Raw genomic sequence first — 22312 nt, 5'->3', positions numbered from 1 at the left:
TATACTGTAGTATATTACCAAATCAAAATAGTGATGATAATAAAAAAGTTTATTAAACAAATGTTTATTAATTTATTGAGAAGTATTGGGATCCAAAAAAAAAAAAAAAAAAAAAAATCCTACCCAGCCTGTATTGTACTACAGTATATATTTATAGTCATGCAGTTGTTAGCAGATTATGTCGTAATCATTCAGCTTTTCTAATTAAAATATATAATGGCTTTTTTAAAAGAAAAAAAAAAATGGAACAAAAGCTAATATTTGAAATGTTGTGCGTTTCTGTCAGTCATACTGTCATTGGACAAACACAAGTGGGGTGAGTGATGTGTTCAGTGTTTATTTCCACACAGGTGAGGATGCAGCCCACACAAACACACACACACGAGAGCGCACACACACTCCCTCCTCATCCTCCTACTCACTTTCTCAGTGACCTTGCTGCTGAGAATTTCCTTTGGCTTACGCAGTCCATTCTCAACTTTTATGTCACTTTTGAGGGGCGCACTGTCCTTCTCTGCACGCTTGCGAGCGCGAAGCGTGTTCCACGAGAGAGATTTCCTGTTGTGTCAAAACATCAAGTTGTCAAACCCAAACACGCTGGTGGAAATGCAAATTAACAGCGAGGAAAAGCAAATTAAAGTGCTTGAGGGGAAAATTATTTCAGGAAGGAAAATAACTTCTTTTTTGGAAGTCCAAAAAAAGAAACGGCAAACAGCAAGATACTCAGTGCTGTTAACCTATTTTTATCATCATCCAGTTCCATTTATAGATGCCTCAAAAAGTATTTCGACACCCAAGTACAGCATTCAGATGTGCTTAAGTGTGCTTGAATTAGTGTGTTTTCTTAAGTGTGCCCAAATATTATTATACACTGTATTTCAGTATTACACAAGTATAATCTTGTACAGTTAATTCTTTGTTTTATTATGTCTGCATTATATTTAAATACGTAGTTCAAAAGTTTGGGGTATATATATGCATACATACAGTGCCTTCCACTAATATTTGCACCCTTGGTAAATATGAACAAAGGCGGCTGTGAAAATAAATGTGCATTGTTTATCCTTTTGATCTTTCATTTAAAAAAAAAAAAAAAAAAAAAAAAAAAAAAATCACAAAATTCTAACCTTTCATTTAAGTAAAACAACTGAAAATGGGGGGGAAAGCTCATTATGAAATAAATGTTTTTCTCTCGTTCACGTTGGCCACAATTTTTGGCAATTTTTGCCAATTATTGCAACGTCCTTTTCCCAAGATAACAGCTCTGAGTCTTCATCTATAATGCCTGATGAGTTTGGAGAACACCTGACAAGAGATCAGAGACCATTCCTTCATACAGAATCTCTCCAAATCTTTCTGATTCCCAGCTCCATGTTGGTGCTTCTTCTCTTCAGTTTACTCCACTCATTTTCTATAGGGTTCAGGTCAAGGGACTGGGATGGCCATGGCAGAAATTCATTTTGTGCTCAGTGACAAATTTTTGTGTTGGTTTTGATGTTTGTTTTGGATCATTGTCCTGATGGAAGATCCAACCACGGCCCATTATAAGATTTCTAGCAGAAGCGGTCAGGTTTTGATTTTTTTATCTGTTGGTATTTAATAGAATCCATGATACCATGTATCTGAACAAGATGTCCAGGACCTCCAGCAGAAAAATAGGCCCCCAACATTAAAGATCCAGCAGTATATTTAACCGTGGGCATGGGGTACTTTTTATCCATGTGTGCACCAAACCCATCTGGTGGGTTTGCTGCCAAAAAGCTCTTTTTTTAGTTTCATCTGACCATAGAAGCCGGTCCCTTTTGAAGTTCCAGTCTTGTCTGACAACTGAATATGCTGGAGATTGTTTCTGGATGAGAGCAGAGGATTTTTCTTGAAACCCTCCCGAACAACTTGTGGTGATGTAGGTGCTGTTTGGTAATTTTTTTTAAGGCTTTCTGACCCCAAGACTCAACTAATTTCTGCAATTCTCCAGCTGTGATCCTTGGAGAGTCTTTGGCCACTCAAACTTTCCTCCTCACTGTGCATTAGGACGATTTAGACACACGTCCTCTTCCAGGCAGATTTGTAACATCTTTAGTCGATTAGAACTTCTTAATTATTGCCCTGATGGTGGAAATGGGGATTTTCAATGCTTTAGCTATTTTCTTACAGCCACTTTCTATTTTGTGAAGCTGAACAATCTTTTGCAGCACATCAGAACTATATTCTTTGGTTTTACTCAAGGGAATTTGGCCTTTGTGTTTACACATATTTGTACTCCTGTGGAACAGGAAGTCATGGCTGGGCAATTTCATGCTCCTAGTCACCCTGGTGTGCTAAAAAAAAATGTAAATATGAATGGGAATATACTTCAGAGATAATTTACTCATAAGAATTTCTAGGGGTGCCAATAATTGTGGCCAACATGTATTGGAGAAAAAATATTATATTATATATATTATATATATTAGATTATATTATATATAATGTGAGTTTCCCCCTACTTTCAATTGTTTTACTTTGATGAAAGGTTAGACTTTTGTGAATTTTTTGAATGAAAGATCAAAAGGATAAACAATGCAGATTTATTTTCACAGCCGCCTTTGCTCATATTTACTGAGGGTGCCAATATTAGTGGAGGGCACTGTATATATATATATATATATATATATATGTGTGTAATATACACACAGACATATATATATAAAATATAAAAATGTAATAACATAAATACACACACATATATTATGTAAAGAAACATTTATGTTAGATGTGATTAATGGATTTGACACCACTATGTTTTAGATTAGGGTCCAACTCTCACTATTAATTAATAACTACGACTTTTGCATCAAACTCCTAGTTACTGTTGATTAATAGTTAGTAAGGTAGTTGTAAAGTTTAGGTATTGGGTAGGATTATGGGATGTAGAATAAGGTCATACAGAATAAGGCATTGATATGTGCTTCATATGTACTAATAAACAGCCAATATCTTAGTAATATGCATGCTAATAAGCAACTACATAATAGTGAGAAATGGACTCTAAACTAAAGTGTTACCAGACATTTATAATGTTATAAAAATCTATTTTTTTAAACTTTCTATTTATCAAAGAATTCTGATAAAGTGTCTTACAGTTTCCACAAAAAACATTAAGGAAAAATGTTTCTTGAGCAGTAAATCAGCATATTATAATAATTAAAATAAATAAGGATCTTGTGACACTGAGGATTGGAGTAATGATGCTGAAAATTCAGCTTAACCATCAAAGGAATAAATTACATTTTACAATATATTCAAATAGAAACAGTTCATTTAAATGGTAATAATATTTCACAATATTAGTATTTTGTACTGTATTTCTGATCAAATAAATGCAGCCTTGGTGAGCACAAGAGACTTCTTTCAAAAACATAAAAAAAATAAAATAAATTGGAGCGGTATAAATCTACATCCTTACAGCATGGTGGACACATGGTTTGTGTGAGAACAGCAATCGTTCATATAATTCACAGCAAATACTGCTTCACACACAAACCTTTACTGTCAAGGACCAGAGAGGTTAGTATAAACGCAAAATAAGTGTTCTACACACTACATTATGAAATAAAACAAATGAAAGACATAATAAAAATAAGATGCACCACTTCAACACTGCAAACACAATGAAGGATTTCTTAAAATGTACTATTAGCATTCACTTAACACTATTATTTTATATTAAAAAGGAAAATAAAACAGTCTACTTGACTAAGTTGTGTTAAGTCATGCGCATGTCAAAATTTTATTTTACATATTTAAAATAATACATTTCAAATCATTAGTTACACTACAACATTGCAACTGTAGTTCTATTGCACAAACCTGACTTCATTAATAAAGGTTCACTTAAATAGTGCAAAAGGCTTTTTACAGGAATGTGCTACAAACAGTAAACAAACCAACAGTATTTACAGTAAATAGCCAACATGTGATCCTGTAGAAGAAAACAAAAGAAAAGCCTATACAAAAATACAATTAAAACAAATACACAATCTATAAAAAATTGCCATAGACAACAGTATATGTTCTCCGTCAGGAGAAACAGGCCAAATCCTTCAGAAGGCCTTCACTTTTTTTTTCCTTTTCACACACACAAAAACAAAAGAAAATTATATCAACACAAAACAAAGAAACAATAAAAATGGTGTTAGCAACTGAAATAAGTGTCCAGACGTGTCCATTTCCACACTGATGTAAGACTGTTTGCAAATCCTCAGTCTACAAAATAACAACGATGTGGCTTCGCTAAAGTCCTTTTAACATTTATCTGTTCGTTTTTAACTTTTAGCCCAGAAAAAAGCTCAAGAAGAAAATCAAAACTTCCTGTGCAAAAGGGTCCAAAACATCCGGGTTAGTTCCAACAGAATGGGGTGGGGGGAGTGTTCAAAAACGGGCGTGCAGTTTAAAAAAAAAAAAAAAAAAAAAAAAAAAAAAAAAATCCAATCATAGCTCCAGTTAGTATTGACTGACACTTACTTGATGTTTGAGTCAGCAGTAGTGTCTATGAGGGGTTTAGTGAGGGGGCCCAGGATGTGTCCCGGCACCCAGCCCTCCGCAGCTGGTGATTGGCTGTTAGCGGGTCGGTACACCAGGTACATATTCTGCTGGTTAGTGGCCAGTATCTGCACCGTCTCACCCTGCGTGACACAGATCTCGTTCTCTTTCAGTGCGTTATAGTCCTGAGTCACCATCAAAGATGACGATGATCCGTTACAGCCCACACCATCAAACTGCTGTAGGAAACACATCCACGTATGCGGCATACAGAGAGACAATACAAACACACAAAAACAAAAGAGATATATATGGTTAAAACACTTAATATGTCCAATAACCAAACCTTAAACATCAGTAGTTAAGAACACAGTAACATCTTTTTAAAGGATTTAAATTTTTTCAGTGGGTTTCTCCCTTTCGAATGGGAACTCGCACTGCGTCCTCTTGAGGACACTATGGGGAATGCCTTGAGTGTGACCGGTGTCTGAAGCACGTTTAAATGCAACAATGTCTTTCTTTGTCTTCAGGATCCATTTGTTTGCGTATGTGTGAATGTGAATATCATGAAGAAAGTCTCTTTTAAGCGTTTTCAGGAAGCATATGTGTCTGGTTTACTTTCTCGAGGGAGCTTAATGCGCCTATTGTGAGGATTTCTCAATGAAAAGCTCTGTTTGAATTGTCCCTGTTCTCTACGAATGTGGGATGTGTGTTTGGGTGGAATGCTTTTGACTCGAAGAGGCTGGATGTGCTGGGTAGGATGCATTCGCAAAACTATCTACAGAAACAGGTAAGGAGCTTTTGTCTTTTCTGTTCTCTCCTGAGGGATGGTAGTTAGCGTTTGCACAAGTGCATTCGGCTCTCAAGGGAGTTGAAGGCACTCATAGCGATGCATTCGTGGCTGTTCTGTTATGACAGAATCTGGCGCTTGAACTCCCGAGGGGGTTAGATGTGTATTGCGTATTGTGACCCCTTAGATCATCTTAGATCAAAACGTAGAAATGCACCTGAAGGCTGCAAAATTTTTTTTTTACTAATGGTCGCACCAGTAGTGATGCCACGGACTGTTGCTGGCCAATGACATTGCCACATTTAAACACATGCTTCAGACATCAGTCATGCTGGAGGCATTCCCCATAGTGTCCTATGAGAGGATGCAGTGTCTCTTTCTCCTTCTCAGGGAACCATGGTTACATGCGTAACCTGAGACTGAGGGACAGTAAACCAAGGATAGAAAACAGCAGTTCATTTCTAAACACTGGGAATAGTGAGTGTTTCAGTAATACTGATGAATACTCAAACTATGAATACTCATAGTTTTAGCTTAATATCCCTGATCCTATGTCCAACAGTTCCACTTTAACCTCTATGAGGTGTGAAACTCTATGAATTGTGATTTATATTACTGCATAAAGTCAACATGAAACGGTATTTGCAGCCCTATGCCTACAGTATGTTAGAGAGAGTTGCAGCAGAAGTAAACATTTTTCTTAGCTTTTGGTCACATGATGGAGAGTCATTTTTGCAAAAGTCCTCTCAACGCACCAATCGATGAGTTCACAGTGTTCTCTGAGCCACTATAAACTCTAGCATGCACATGTTTAATGTTAGCAGAGGTGCTGTGTCCTCACCCTGTGGTATCTGTCCGAGTCATGGCATGGACCACCGTTGGAGGTAGATAGCTTTATCGGGGTGGAGCTCCGTCCAGACAGAGAGGGTTTTTCTGCTCCGAGTGACACAGTGGAGCTGGGCCTGCTGTTGGACTGACCCATTCGTCCACTGCTGGAGGAGTTTCGGGTCAGAGATTGAGAGCCGCTACGTTCCTTCTGATACTCAATGGGTGACTGTAGAGCTGTAGATAGATAGATGCACAAATGGTTTCAATAGCTCAACAAGAGGAGAGTTTAACAACACGTTTAAGATTCACATGGACATTTTCTTACCTGACAAAAAGTTGCTCTGTAAGTCTAGTAGATCGGTGATATGCTGAACCCAGACCTGTTTAATGTCCGTGTTTGCCGCTTGCAGGGTAAAACGTTCGGATGACCCACGACACGACAGCACAAACTTACACGGATCATTTTCAACATGTTCTTCCAGACCGAGGAAGCTCACCTGCGCGCGCACACACACACACACACACACACACACACACACACACACACACACACACGTTAGTATCAGCTTCAGCCAAGTAACCAGCGTTGTAATTTTTAGAACTCCCAAACAGTAAAGCCCAAATTATAATTAAGTTTTGACGCAAACGCTTAGCATATGCATACAGCCAAATGCACTGCCTTTCAAAGTATACTCCATTTGATATCATGTGTGAACACAGGCACTAGGCACATGTGCACTACAAAGTTTCATCCTTGTTAAGTGTCTGCGCTATGTTTTATGATCAATAAAAATGTCTTTGTACTTGTTTAAACTACAGTTGTGGGTATCTCTTAGGACCCGATATACTCACAACAAAGTTATTTTTTGTTCTTCGCTTAGGGGTAAAAAAGAAATACCATTGCAGCGGTATACTGTTAGCAAACATCCGGAAAATATGTAATTATGTGCTGCATGTGTTCCTCTCAATAAAATAAATGTTGCTGTCTTCAGCAGTTTGTTGTTGCTGTTGTTCTGTCTTATCTGTCTTTTTTGACTGTAAAACAACAGCCCATGGCAGTGTTGCCACTTTGCGAAAAAAAAAAAATAATTAGTACAAAAAAAACCTGAAGAAAAAAAAAAAAATCAGACTGTGCACATATACTGCGCTGATGATAAAATTTGCGCTACACACATTGTATGTACACCCTAGCATACATGTAATAAACATTGGGCTTAAAACAACATTGAACAAACTCCATGACTAACAGTGATGCAGTTACCTTGATGCTCTTTTTAAACTGGTATCCTGGTGTGGACGAGCCTTTGCGTAAGAGCTCACTGAAGATGACGATCTGTTCAAACAGGAAGACCCTGCGCTCTTTACTACGGGAGAGAACACCAGAATCCTGCTCCGTCACAAAAAACGTCTCCTGCTGCAAGAGCTTCCCCTGACTCGTCAACTTCCCCTGAAGTACACAAACATACAAACTCATCAGTCTGATATCGTTAATGTTTCAATGAACTCACTTGTTTTGATATATTCAAGTGAACATTAACAGATGCCACAAATTGTGGAGGACTTTTAATTTGTGTTTACATGCTAAATTTAAAACAGGGTTAAAGTTTAAGTAATGCTGGGCCGTTTTTGAGCATCGGTCGGCTTAGTTTTTTCCGGTGTGTTCTGCACTGTTTGCTCTAGTCGGAAGCCGCTGGGTTTTTCTGATAAAGGAACTTTGTGAGATTACGATGAACTGAGATGAGTGATAGCTTTTTAGTGATTATAAAGGGAGCGCTCTTTGCACGCTTTCTGTTGTAACAAATCATGCATGCAGAAGCCTATGCTTGCTTTTCTGTTAAAATTATCAGTGTTTTTTGAATGTAGACGATTTAATAACAAATACAAATAACAAATCTTTTCAATAAACATTGTTTGATTAAATTTCAGAATGAGCAAAGTGAGGTTGTTTTCAGAATACCTCATATCCCTGCAGTCTTCCCAGATTCATCATGTCATTGCACAGCTTGGGCACCTGGGACATCAGGTCTACCGCTTTCTGTTACAGAGAAAACCAACAAAAACCTGTATGACCTTTGGGAATGAATCAAAACTGCTTCAACTTTTTGAATTTCAATTTCTTTCTTTATTTTTATTTCTTTATTTATTTTTACAAAAATCTAAAATGCAATCAGCTCATTTTATGATTGACCATTTTTTAAAAAGACAAGTGAGCACTTTAGCTTAATTTTTACCTCTATATGCTGACAATCCAACCCCGCCTTCATGCTGTACTTCAAGAAGTCCTTAAGCAATAAAAGAAATTGTACATTAATAAAACATTATTATTTATTACTGGTATCAATTGCAGCATCAAAGATTTCTTTTATACTGTACCTTTAATAAAAGTTGGTATTTAGTAATTCTCTGAATGGGTTTAATTAGAAAATCACTGATGCCTAGTCTTGAGTTGACGTCTTGCTGAATCCCCTGTGAGCCAAAACAGACACATGAATATAAAAAACTTGTGATGATTAATTGTTTATTTCTTATTTTAGAAGTGATTTTTTCAGAGAGCTGCAGAAATAAGTCCAAAAACCCAGAAATAAGTTGGCAGTTTTTGAACTTTTGGTTGCATCATCCTGAAGGCAGTGAGTTTTTGGAATGGGTTTTTGGTAAATGCTTGAAATAAGGTCTGTGGTTAACACAAATTTGAAATACATCAGTAACACCCCACTCATATTTATGTCTTGAAAAAGGCGGATGCTAACAAATGGCTAAATGGAACTATAGAGGTTGTCAGGGACATTAAAGGGTTAGTTCACCCAAAAATCTAATTTCTGTCATTAATTAATTTCATCTTCAGAACAAAAATTAAGATATTTTTGATGAAATCTGAGATATTTTTTTTTAATCCCCCATAGAAAGCAACGTAATTAACGTCATTCAAGGTCCAGAAAGGTATTAAAGACATTGTTAAAATAGTCCATGTGACTACAGTGGTTCAACCTTAATTTTATGAAGAGACGAGAATACTTTTTGTGTGCAAAAACAAAACAAAAATAAGGAATTTCTTCTCTACCCTGTCAGTCTCGCAAGCAGCTGACGCAGTGCAGGCTTCCGTGTTTACGTCAGAACGCCGGCTTAGTATTGGTTGACGCTGTTCACATGAGCACCATGACACATGCGTGTGATTCTGACACAGGAGCCGGCGTTTGGACATAAACACAGAAGCTCTGCACTGCGTTCACTACGTCAACTGCGTATGAGACTGACAGGATAGAGAAGAAATTGATGACTAAATTTGTTATTTTTGTTTTGTTTTTAAAACATAAAAAGTTTTGTCATCGCTTTATAACATTAATTTTAAACCACTGCAGTCACGCTGATTATTTTAATGATGTCTTTATTACTTTCTAGACCTTGAATGATGGTAATTACGTTGCTTTCTATGGGTGATAAAAAACAACCTTGGATTTCATCAAAAATGTCTTAATTTGTGTTCCGAAGATGAACGAAGGTCTTTACGGGTTTAGAATGACATGAGGGTGAGTAATTAATGACAGAGATTTCATTTTTGGGTGAACTAACCCTTTAAATGTCATTAAGATGAAAAAGAAAGCTCATCTACTCACTAGTCCAATTTTACAGCTTCATTGTGTTTGTACTCATGCTCTTATTCGAACTCAAAATTTCTAAATTGTAGAATTTTAAATAAAATATATTTCGGAAGCATAGTCTTGATGTGGCGTTGAAGTCATGAGCCATGGTGTAGGTAGTTTATAGCCTGACTTTAGCTTTTTACTTTTGCCGATTATATTAAGGCTTCAGAATTTATAAAAGTTGTTAATTTGTGAAAATGATCTTGATGAACAAAACATGCAAGTATCATAAACTTTTGTTGGTCTCAGAGCTATTTTCTGCAATAATCCAAAAGCCAATAGAAAAATGCTATTGGCTTTTTTGTCAAGGGAACCAGGGTGATGCTGCCTTCACATGTTATCGGAAATTTCCTACTTCCCAATTCTGAAGTCATGATTACGAGATTGTCGCGTTCAAGTGCTTTGTTGTTGAAAAGAATAGGAATCACAGAGGTTTATTCTTTCTTATTTTTTGGGGAAATTTTATTAAAACCAAAATGTATTAAAGATATTTCATTTTGAATAAAATGTAGCATCCCATTCGTTGACAACCATATAAACATTCACTGCACTATCCAGAAAGTGTGTCTTACCTCGAAGTATGAATCGTATTCTGCAACGATGAATTCAGATTTGGGTTTGTTCTGACAGTAAACCACATACATGTGCAGCCTTCTCTCCTACACACAGAAACAGAAACCACTTCATGAGCAATGCCTTTACACTGTTAAAGCATCAGACCTGATGTCAATCACATACTTACATGTTTACTGAACAGCTCAGGCAGTTTTTCTTGATCTTCAAGACATTTTTCCAGTTCACCAACAAAAAAACTACAGCCAGCAATAGAAACACAGAATTAGTTTAATTTCAGTAATTGTCCTTAAGAGGAGCTTATGTGAGACACTTACTCTTTGTGCCAGTCGTAGATTTGGTGAATGTTTCCAAAGACGATCTTATCTTTTCCTTTCATATTATCAGGAACACCTTTCTCCTCTATTCTCTTCATAAACCCCTTCAGAAAATAATTTCATATACATATGAGTCACCACCCAAAACACACAAAGTTGATAGAAGCAATAAAAGCAACAGTAATTCACATGTCCATCTACAGCGGCTGTAAATGATAAATGAACGCTAGGATGATTGCACATTTTCAGAGTAAATACTGAAACACTGATGATGTAATGAAAATGCAAATGAGTAATGACAAATGAGGAATATGCAAATGGATTTTGATATATTCCGACAGAACAAAGTCAAATGAAGAAGGATAAAGGACACTAGAGTGCTTTAAGATGATATTTTCATACTAAAGCCAAAATATGCTATGTCACAGCATTATATTATGATACTGTCAGGATATTAAGTTGTTCTTACCTCAACCACAATACCCAAATCTTTCACATAGTCTTTTTCTGTCTGGATTAATTCATTCAGAACAAACCTACAACAGAACAAACATAGTTATTAATAGATTAATAAACATAGATTTTTGATCAGTCACAAAACATCTATAAAATATGTGACAGGTTAAGGCACATCACACTTCCCTTTTAAGGATATTGCATAATGAGTGAGAAAAATTCAAATAAAATGATCAATTGCCTACAATGGATAAACTTTCCCATAAATACCTTGGATCTTTAATGAGAGCCATATCATTCAGGGAGATGATTTCTCAATACTACGTGCTACATTGAATCCAAATGTTGTGGTTCTAAAAGACTCAACTGCCTTTTACCAGTTCTAACCAGGTTTTTTTTTTTTGGCCCATAAAAACCACGCACAGTTGTTACAGTAGGTAAAAAAATCTTTTGACAATATTTTTTGTACTGGTGATTGATCTTTCATCCATTCATTCATTTATTGTTTCAGAAGAACCATCTTTTCAACTAAAAATCAATTCCTGACAAGTATGTAAAACTAAAAATATAGTAAAAATCTAGTTAACAATAAATTAATATATACTGCTCATAATTTACCTGGGGTTAACAATTAATCCTGGGTATTTATAAGATGCGTTTTCACACTGTCCATTCCAAAACCCTGGGTTAATGTTCTTATTTGCATATTTGCTGTTCAGTGTCATTGATTGGATGAACGTCGCACACAACCTGTTTATATAAAGCCTCTAGCATTGAGCATTCTCATACAGTATTATATATTGCCAACTGTATTATCAAGTTTAAAGTGAAGTGTTTTCTGTCACCATTTGACATTTATCCCCTCAAACATCCCCTCCAGAGCAGGGTTTCATAACTCCGGGTAAAAAGCGATGCTAATTCTGCTTCTAAATTACAAGTGTGAAATGTTCCTGTACTCGGGGTTAAAAGCGGTGTTTAGAATGACGATAATCTGGGGTTAAGTGTACTGTGAAAAGCCCTTTAGAGTGAGCACACATATGAATTATATAATGGCTTAAAGGATTAGTTCACTTTCAAATGAAAATTACCCCAAGCTTTACTCACCCTCAAGCCATCCTAGGTGACTTTATTTTTTCTGATGAACACAATCTGAGAAATATCAATAAATATCCCGATGTATCCGAGCTTTATAATGGCAGTGAGTGATATCAAACGAGTATGAGCTGGGGGTTAATAAAGGCCTTCTGAAGCGAAGCAATGCATTTGTGTAAAAAAAAAAAAAAAAAAAAAAAAAAAAATATATATTATATATATATATATATATATATATATATATATATATATATATATATATATATCCATATTTAACAAGTTATGAAGTAAAATATCTAGCTTCCGCCAGACTGCCTTCTGTATTCAATTACGAAGAAAGTGTAAAACTTTCGCATTTTAAACAAGCTTAGGCTACGTCCAGCACCTTCCCTATTCAACTTACGGAAAAAGTGTAACTGACGCAACGCCAGTTTACACTTTTTTCGTAACTTGAATTCGGAAGGCGGTCTGGAGGAAGCTACATATTTTACTTCATAACTTGTTAAATATGGATATATTTTTTATAATGGCTTACTGCCATTATAAAGCTGGGATGCGTCAGGATATTTATTAATATTTGTGTTCATCAGAAAGAAGAAAGTCATATACACCTAGGATGGCTTGAGGGTGAGTAAAGCTTGGGGTAATTTCCATTTCAACTAGTCCTTTAATGCCAGCCTGAGAGCCCAAATATATAAATAATAAAAATAAATACTTAAACAAATAAATACATTTATTAAAATAAATTTTAATAAAAAACATATTTGTCTGCACCTAAACACAACTCTAAAATATGGTTGTTTTAGGAACATATGGAACTCAGGTTCACCTACATTACATTAGCAGCAGGGACTAGTCCCCACAAACAACCAGTGATTTGGTCACTATGACCTGGAATCAGACCTGTAATGTTTGTGGATTTACTCCTAGAACAACCTAAAAGAGTGTAGAGTGTGTGCCTCTTACATTCGTCCACGCAGTGCTTTGGCTTTCTGCTCCATCTCAGGGTTTCTGGGTGGCATGGGGCTTTGCTCTGCTGGGTTCACTGAGCTGAATCCTGGGTATGACCCTGGCTCCAGCGTCTAGAGAAATAGAGACGAGACAAACACAAATACAAGAGATTCCAGTCAGTTTGACAGTCTGCATTTGGAAGTGCCAGGCCTGATGTGGGAGAACAAACACAGCAATTGAATGATTTATGTGCGACACGGTCCTAAACTTAATCCACCATCAGAGCTGCTCAAGAGATTCAGAGAGGAGAAAAGAGTCACTCCAGGCCACAAAGTGAGCCATAATATCCAGAACTTTGGCAAGTTTGGAAGGCTTTTATTACTTCATTATCACAAAAGGCTATGCAAGGTATGACAGTTAATAAAGACAGCATGTAGGCCTAATCAAAGCTAACTTTCAGAATTTAGCGGTTTTTAAACCTCTCATGAAGGACCCCCAGCACCACATATTTTGTATATTGCATCTCAGACAGCGCGAGAATACCTAATTGAGCTCTCTTTCACGTCGTCTTGAGCTTGAACGGACAAATTCACAAAAAAAAAAAAAAAAAAAAGTGAGTATCGGTGAGTATCCTAGTAAATAAAGTCGATATGGCTTAAGTGAACGTAAACAGTAGAGAAAGATGTGTACCTGTATCAGTGTACTGGATCCGTGCATTAAGTCTTAAAATGACTACAGCCTAATATTTCTGCGAATGTCTGTATTTTTAATGTTAATCAAACAACAAAGGACAAAGAAAAAAAATCATTCACTGCTCTTGACTGAATAACTTTTGTAACTTTAATAAGGATTAATCTATGTTGTGAAGACTATTCAGTGTTATTTTAACATTTAATTACATTATTCAATGTCTCTACTTGAAAACTGCTGTTACTTGTCTTTAATAATGTTTTTAATATTTATATTAGTTAGGCTAGTAGTTTTAGCTGTGGTATCGAAATTGGAATAGAGAACTGAATTTTCACTGGTAGGCTATCTAAAATGTTGGTGTCTATCTGTCTGTTTTTGCAAAAACAGTTTCATGGCCAGTTAAAAATATTTATGGCTGGTAAATTTTCTTAAGTCACCAGCCATTGGCAAATGTGGCAAAAATTTAGTTTTAGGCCCTGGTGCAATTTGACGACAAGGTGGAACTAATCCAGCCAATCACAGTGCAGATGGTATAAACGGAAAAATTTCGTAATCACTTGCGTGAATTTTTTGCGTGAATTTTTGTGAGAAAACATTTTTTTTTCTTTCCTGCTGTTGGTCAGGACAGCCTCGACCAAATTTCTTGTATTTTATGCACCTCGTCAGCGTTGTGTTGTGTAGTATGCTTGATGTTATTATAAGACAACGACAGATGACAAGAAAGCATGCTGTGTGGTGTGAGCACCACAACAATTGAGGTAGTCTTAGGCCCCATCCACACGGAGACGCGTTTCTGTGTATACGCAAAAATTTAGTCCACACAGATCCGGCCTTTTCTGAAGGTGAAACCGCTATTTTTTTGAAACCGGCTCCCAACCGGGTTCTGCAATCTCTATTGCAGAATTACAGTGCCACATACTGATCTGGCATGTATACTACATCGTTTTGAGTCGTTTCAGTGGTTTCGTGTGTACACAGATATTTCTTGAGATGAGGAAAAAAATAAAAAATCCCTCAGCAACGATGAAAGATGAAGATGAAAGTGAATGAGGTAAATTGTCAAGAATTTAAAAGCAGCTACATTAAATCTTCTGATAAAACTTTTTATTATTTTTATTATTATTCTTTTATATTATTATTATAATTATTACTATTATATATATATTATTTGAGCTCTAGATGAGTTTCATGACAATAAAGTTGTAAAACTGAATATGGCCTAACTTCACACAGAAAAGCTTATTAAAGCCATTTTCCTCTCACTAAAATCACGTTAAAATACGTTTTTGAAATATTGAGTATTTTAGCATTAATTGATTGGCTCCATTAACTTCGATAGTAAGTGCCTCATTAAAATACAGATTTTGGCTTTTTTGAAAGATAAAGAGGAACAAGTTGAAATTAATTTTTGTAGTAAATCAACAAGATATGCTACTAACATATCTAAAGCAACACAACTGTGGAAAAATATGATCTAAAAGGTGCGTTCACGCCATATCGAAATTACTGTAACTACGAGATTCTGGCTCGTAAAAAGTGTTCACATCCTCGTAGAGCTCGTAATTACAGGTTGTAAGCTGGGAGTTTTCTGAAAGCTCCCACATGTACCACATGGCTGCTGTACCACCTGACCGCTGTAGATTCATTTAGGCGTTGATAGTGGTGCCATAGAAATGCATAATTCCCAGTCCGAGGACGTGAACAGCTCAGAATATAACATCACGTGTTATCATCTCAAGATTCCGGTAAATACAAGGTGGAGTGAACGCAGCATAATTATCTCATAGCCTAACATGTGATCCAATCAAACCCTAGTGTGATTTCTCAGCACACCTGTTTCCGAATCCGTCAGAAAATAGGGACATTTTCTACATACAGCAGCTTTAATGGGAACTGAATCTTTGAGTGGATCAAGCTGATTGCTAATGACAGAAACATGCTCTTAAACACAATGACAGCACTACACAGGACAGATTATCATGTTGACATTCAACACAAATTCTAGCATGTCATTTGTCTACACCTACAGTAAACAAGGTCAAGTGTACAGAAATATTAAAACAATAAACAGTCACATAGAACAAGACAGCACATTCACATTTTATTGGTGCATGTGAGACTAATGCAGATGATCTCAGTAGTGCAACATATGGTCAAAAGTTAGTGATTGTCTTAGAGCAAGAGAAAACAGAAAGAAAACCAGGAAAACCAAGAGGTTAGCCGATCAAATCATCCTGCTTGTGCCAGGAGAGGAAATCGGGTTCAGTGGCACACTTACCATCTTAGTTTTGACCAGTTTTTCTATAGCACTGACAAGCTCAGCAGCACTGGGGACATCAGCCGAGCTCTGCCGTGAAGCCAGCAGCACAGACGACTACATGACAGCAGCAGGAGGACAGGAGGAGAGAGACATTAGCAGGAGGAAAGAGGCAGAACAGGAAGTGCTCAGGATACCCAGTTTATCAAGCTTTGGTTTGGGGAGAAGTGAAGCAAAGGCCGTGCCAATCTCACACCTGTCAAGAACATGCCAAACATTTCACCTCCAAATCAAAAGGAAAAACAACAAATTATATTTTGCTTAAAGAAAATGGAGCCTGCATTTATGACCATTACAGTTCTTCCATGGTGACACTATTTTCAGGACAACTAATAATTTCTTCTCAAATGCTCATTAATGTAACAGGTAAAAAGATGTTATGTATATCATTTGTATATCATGATTTATTGTATACACAAAAGTTTGGAGTCTGTAAGATTGTTTGTTTTTGATTGTTTTCTCTTGTTTTCAAAGATACAGTAAATACAGTAATATTGTGAAATATTCTTACAATTTAAAGTAGCTGTTTTCTATTTGAATATATTTTAAAATATCATTTATTCCTGTGAGCAAAGCTTATTTTCAGCATCAGTGTCACATGATCCTTCAGAAATCATTCTAATATGATGATTTGATGCTCAAGAAACATTTCTTGTTATTATTTTATTATATTATTTCTTCTTGTTGTTATTATTATTACAGGGTTTCTACAGGTTTCATAAAATCTAATTTAATGCTTTTTAATGCCTTTTTAATGCCAATTTTTAAATTTTTAATGCGGTATATATATATACACCGCTAAATGTCGATAGATGATGACATACGGCAATTAGAATATTCATCATGTCGTTGTATTCGCATTCTTGCCAAGTGTCAGCCCTTCACATTTGTTTGCTTCTCTGCTGCTACCCTTTTGCTTACATAATATATTTTAATACAGCCAAATTCCCAATAAAATTGTTTCATCTATATATTTTCTGTTGTCAGACAATATGAAATGGTGACTGCGTAAATCGGTCATTCACTTGTACGAGTAAAACAGTTGCTTGTCCGGAAAAAAAAAAAAAAAAAAAAAAAAAAAGGATTTTTTTTTTTGTGTAAATATAAATTTGTTCTGAAGCAATATCCTTTCAGAATATTACAGCTTTGACATAATTATGTAAATTTGCATATTTGTGATAGATAACAACTGCATTAAATAATGTTATGGGATTGTGTTAAATATTTTTTGAAAATACAAATAAGAAATTTTGGGGGGGGAAATGATACTTTTAAAAATGAAACTAAACCACCAGTAGGTGGCAGCAAGTAACTGTCTTAATGAGTGAGTCATTGAGTCATTCATTCAAAAGATTCATTCCAATGGCTGATTCAATGAAGAATGAGGCAGTTGTTTATGAATGGGTCATTGAATCTTTGACTCAACCGATTCATTCAAAACGCTTAATCATTCAGTAATGAAAACAAACGAGTGTTGCGCTATGGTACTGCTGTGATCTTTGTTTGAAACTATTTTTGCTGCTAAAATAGAACAAAAACAGTCAATGTTCCTTCTAAAATGTAAGTGACTTAATATTAACTACTTATTAATTGAACTGTTGTATGAAATCAGTGTCACGTTTTTAATCGTGATGGTAGCCTATTTAGGAAAACAGCATTCTTGGTCATGTGATTTTGCTTACCTGTATCAAGTTATAAAAACTCCACATTTTTAATATTTACCGCAGTATGTTTAACCGAGTTTCTTTTTGTGTGTGCTTCACTCATGTTTCCATTTCTCCTTGAGATGGTGCGCGAGCCTCAACAGCGCAACCTTGTTACCGTCAGTACATTATACAGACTATTATTATCCACTATAGATCGCCACTTACACTAAATGTAGTAAAATCAATCATTCTTGCGTTTTGGTGATTCCCAAGTTGTTGTTTTTTTTGTTTGTTTGTTTGTTTGTTTTTTTGGTATTGATGTTTTAATCGGGTCCTTGTCCGGCCGGGAAAGTAAAATTCTCTTTCACTTGCCCCTTATCCCGGACTAATGGACAACCGTTAGTGTCGAGCCCTGACATGTTACACCAGCACTAAAATCCTGATTTATAATCGAGACGTTGTCTGACAAAAATCACCATACACATAAGATAGACATTTGCTGTGATTTTGGCTATATGTACACGTAAAATGATCACTCAGGTTAGAAGCAATAGTATCTATTTTATTTGTCCTCTGACGGGGGGGGGGATGGGGCCTCGGAAGCTAGATCAGGTTAACAAGTCGCTATATTCGTAACAACACGCTTTCTTAGAAAAGTCACTAAGTTGGCAACACTGATGCAGCCTTCGGTCTCCAGGTCCCAGCCCGCCGCTGTCCAAACCGGCGTTACGACAGTTTTGCACCGGCTTTTTAATGCCATTTAAGGCCTTAATTTTTGCAAAATCCATTTAATGACCTTTAATGCTTTTTAATGCCCCGCAGATACCCTGTATTACTGTTGAAAACAGTTGTGCTGCTTAATATTTTTGTGGAAACCTTAAAAAAAGTACTGGATTATAATAAAGAGAATCTTCTAATAATAATAATAATAATAATAATAAAACAATGGTCCTAAAACAGTCTTCAATTCCTGTATGAAAAACATTTTTCCTTTTGATTTTAAGAGGAAATAAGGCTTGAACATGTTATTTGTGAGATTCACACTGTCAGCCAGCTATGGGTCGTAAACACATTACTACTGCAGTGGCAAGGCACAGCGTGTAAAAGAGCCAGAATTGACTTGAACAGTAAAAGTTTCACAACTACATAATTTAAGCTTCGTTGCAACAATAGGGTGGATTTGTGGTTAGTTGACTGTGAGACAGGGAGCCTCCACCCGAGCGGTTATGGGCGATGCTGACATCAGGGAGGAAAAACAGTGTTAGTAAAGCCACTGTGTGTGTGTGTGTGTGTGTGTGTGAGAGTGTGAGGGAGGCAGGTGGAGATAGTTATGAACACATGATGAGTGACACAGTATTTAATGAATCTACCTCCAAGTTAAAGGGATAGTTCACCCATAAATGAAAATTCTGTCATCATTTACTCACCCTCATGTCGTTCTAAAGCTGTAAGACTTTCATTCATCTTTAAAACCCAAATGAAGATATTTTAATGAAATCTGAGATAGTTCTGTCCTTACATTCACAGTTCATGCAACTACCATTATGTTGTTTCAAAAAGTTCATAAAAAGATTGGAAAATTGATCTATCAATTGAACTGTTTAGTCCAAATTTTCTGAAGAGACTCTATCACTTTATATGATGAACAGATTTAATTTAGACTTTTATTCACATCAACGCATACATCAGTTATGGTAAACAGAATCTCAAGCACGCTCGCTTGACACGCGAGAACCAATGAGGTTCATACTCATGTTACGCAGCACATTTGAGCTTCAGCAAGAACCAATGAGGTTTGTTCTTGTGTTACGCAGCACGTTTGAGCTTCAGCAAGAACCAATGAGGTTCATTCTCGTGTTACGCAGCACATTTGAGCTTCAGCAAGAACCAATGAGGTTCATTCTCGTGTTACGCAGCACATTTGAGCTTCAGCAAGAACCAATGAGGTTCATTCTCGTGTTACGCAGCACATTTGAGCTTCAGCAAGAACCAATGAGGTTTGTTCTCACGCATCAAGCAAGTACAATTGAGCTTCACTGAGTTCGTTGAGTATGCTGATTAGAATGTTTATATGTAAATAAAAGCCTAAATTCAGTCTGTTCATCATATAAAGCGATCGAATCTCTTCAGAAAATTTGGACTAAACCTCTCAATTCACATGGATTAGGTTTACGATCTCTTTATGAACTTTTTGAAGCTTCAAAGTAGTAGTTATGTAGCTGTCAATAGAGGGACAGAAATCTCTCAGATTTCTTTTAAAATATCTTCATTTTTGTTTCAAAAAAGAAAAAGTCTTACAGGTTTGGAACGACATGCGTGTGAGCAACTGATGACTTTTTTTTTTTTTCATTTTTGGGTGAAATAACCCTTTAATAACCTATGACATCACTTCCTCAAAGCTCCTCCCCCTCTTTTCTGTCTTTGTACCTTCTCTTCCTGAGCAGAGGGGTCTTTGATGATCTCCATTGGAGGAGGGAGGGGAGTGTGTGACTCGTCCTCAGGCTCTTCCTCCCCTCCACTGTGCATTCCTGATGAAGATTTGGAGAGTGTTCCCTCTTCTTTACGCACTCTCTGAAAACAAAAGAACAAATCATTAAGCAAATTCACAGTGCATTTTAAAATGACATGTTATATAAGTTCTCATATACACCCCAGTTAAATTCTGTGCATCCCCTTGTGAAAAAATAGTGTGCATAAATCTATTTAATGTGCACTTGTAGTGTACTTCAAATCTTAAAAGTATATATTTTTTGAAAACTACACTGCATAATATTAATGTAATAAAAGGCATGCTATTTTACATTACATTACATTAATAGTTAATATATTTTAAATGTGCTAAATTGCAACTTCATTATCACAAATGTGTAATTAGTAATATATTTATGTAGATGGCATAAGTTTCAACAGGAATTTGGCAATACACTTAAACCATATTTTAAAGACAACATAAGTATATTGAATGATGTATAAACATGTACTTAAGTCCTATTACGCAGGTCAAAAAAACCCTCTTAAGTTCAAATAATCGCATTTAATATAAATTTAAACTAATACATTTTCTTATAATTGTAAATAACATACAAGTAAGTGCTCGAAACATTACATTCAGTTCACACTTAAGTATATTCTTTTAAAGTATATTATTTCAGTAATACATACTCCTTAAAAATGTATGCTAAAATGTACTTTTACACAAGAATTAACCATTTGTAGAAATGGCTTTGATTGTCATAGAGTGGCTAATGTACTACAGCATGTAACTTGCCAGAAGAATTGTTAGACATGAATAATACTGTGCTATCATTTTAAGTGATGAACAATCGCAATATAAAATGCATATACCATGCATTGTGGCACAAGTTTTGCATGTGTAAGCACCCCTTAAATTCTAGTTTAAGAGAACAATCATTCATAGGTTATACTTTATATATTGACACTTGTTCCGTTAGAAGTGTCATATTACTGAAATTTTATAAAAACAATAAACGACACAAGACAATGAATTACAGTGATGATATCACCTAACAAAATGGCTACAAAAATGTTTAACTGTGATGAAACCACCGTAATGCACAGCCTCAAGAACTTTATTGCTTTATTATTTGGCCTCTATTGCACTACTTTAAATGCTCTGAAATTATTGTTGAAGAATTTGCTGTTGCTCTGGAAGACAGCAGACATGGTTAATATGGGCCATTGTGGTGGGGTTCACATACCCTGCTTCAGAAATACAGAGGCCCTTTTGTACCAGCACATTATATGGCACACAGCTTTAAAAAGTCAGGCTAATCATCACCCTCCGATCTGAACGGCTGTTGCCGGGGCCAAAGCAGCCCTTTAATACGCCATTTATACAGCACACAGAACAAGAGGGCTACTTTTCTCTGTGCGGCCATGGTTGTGTAAAAAAAAATTAGTGATGGAGAATGAAGGAGGGGTTATTAAACACTCTGACGTAAAACTGCTGTCCACCGTCACCACATGCTGTTAGACAAGATATAAAATATCAATAAACCTTTTTTGGGGAATTCTTATGAAAATGTGAAAATATTCTGAAAATAAACAAATATACACAAATTATGGATTTAGCTCAGTCTGTCCTACCTTCACTGATAAAAAGTCTTGATTTATGTAATAGCTGTCACCATGTTTTTGATTGTGCTTAAATAATGAATAACTGTGTAGCTAAAAGCAATTAAAATGTTAATTCTATTGTGTTCTACTAAAAGACTTTTTGAAAAAGTGCTGATGTACAGTATTTCCTGCTGAAAAAGGGAGTTGAGATGAAACAGTGGGGCTTGCACCTTTATGAACTATAAAATTTTTAAACCTAGAAAAATTATGGGGTCTTTAATGCTGAATTCATGTAAAAAGTCATGCAAAACAACAAAATGGCGAAAAAGGATAAGATAAATATTCTGGTCTGACCATGTGAGAACTAAAGAACAAAAAACACAGTACAAATCACCATTGTATTTCAGACAGTGATT

General features: G+C 35.9%; 1 protein-coding gene across 7 annotated transcripts in view; it reads right to left on the bottom strand.

Annotated features, from left to right (window-relative positions):
- The window catches only part of kalrna (kalirin RhoGEF kinase a), a 252578-nt gene that overhangs the window by 20212 nt on the left and 210054 nt on the right, over window positions 1-22312 (bottom strand). For 5 of the 7 annotated variants that reach the window (XM_051905418.1, XM_051905422.1, XM_051905423.1 and 2 more), the window contains 15 exons: window positions 20247-20390; window positions 16135-16230; window positions 13182-13297; window positions 11137-11203; window positions 10668-10771; window positions 10520-10589; window positions 10350-10436; window positions 8513-8605; window positions 8371-8421; window positions 8097-8174; window positions 7401-7586; window positions 6465-6636; window positions 6153-6373; window positions 4504-4760; window positions 423-558 (listed from right to left, as the gene is read on the bottom strand). In XM_051905418.1, the coding sequence (XP_051761378.1) occupies window positions 423-558; window positions 4504-4760; window positions 6153-6373; window positions 6465-6636; window positions 7401-7586; window positions 8097-8174; window positions 8371-8421; window positions 8513-8605; window positions 10350-10436; window positions 10520-10589; window positions 10668-10771; window positions 11137-11203; window positions 13182-13297; window positions 16135-16230; window positions 20247-20390 (1878 nt within the window). The remainder of the gene's footprint in view (window positions 1-422; window positions 559-4503; window positions 4761-6152; window positions 6374-6464; window positions 6637-7400; window positions 7587-8096; window positions 8175-8370; window positions 8422-8512; window positions 8606-10349; window positions 10437-10519; window positions 10590-10667; window positions 10772-11136; window positions 11204-13181; window positions 13298-16134; window positions 16231-20246; window positions 20391-22312) is intronic. The other 2 variants (XM_051905419.1, XM_051905420.1) reach the window with 2 other exon arrangements.

The sequence above is a fragment of the Ctenopharyngodon idella genome, chromosome 9, assembly GCF_019924925.1.
Source record: "Ctenopharyngodon idella isolate HZGC_01 chromosome 9, HZGC01, whole genome shotgun sequence".
Lineage (NCBI taxonomy): Eukaryota > Metazoa > Chordata > Actinopteri > Cypriniformes > Xenocyprididae > Ctenopharyngodon > Ctenopharyngodon idella.
The sequence above is the reverse complement of the archived record's forward strand: the minus strand, read 5'-3'. Positions and strand labels throughout refer to the sequence as shown.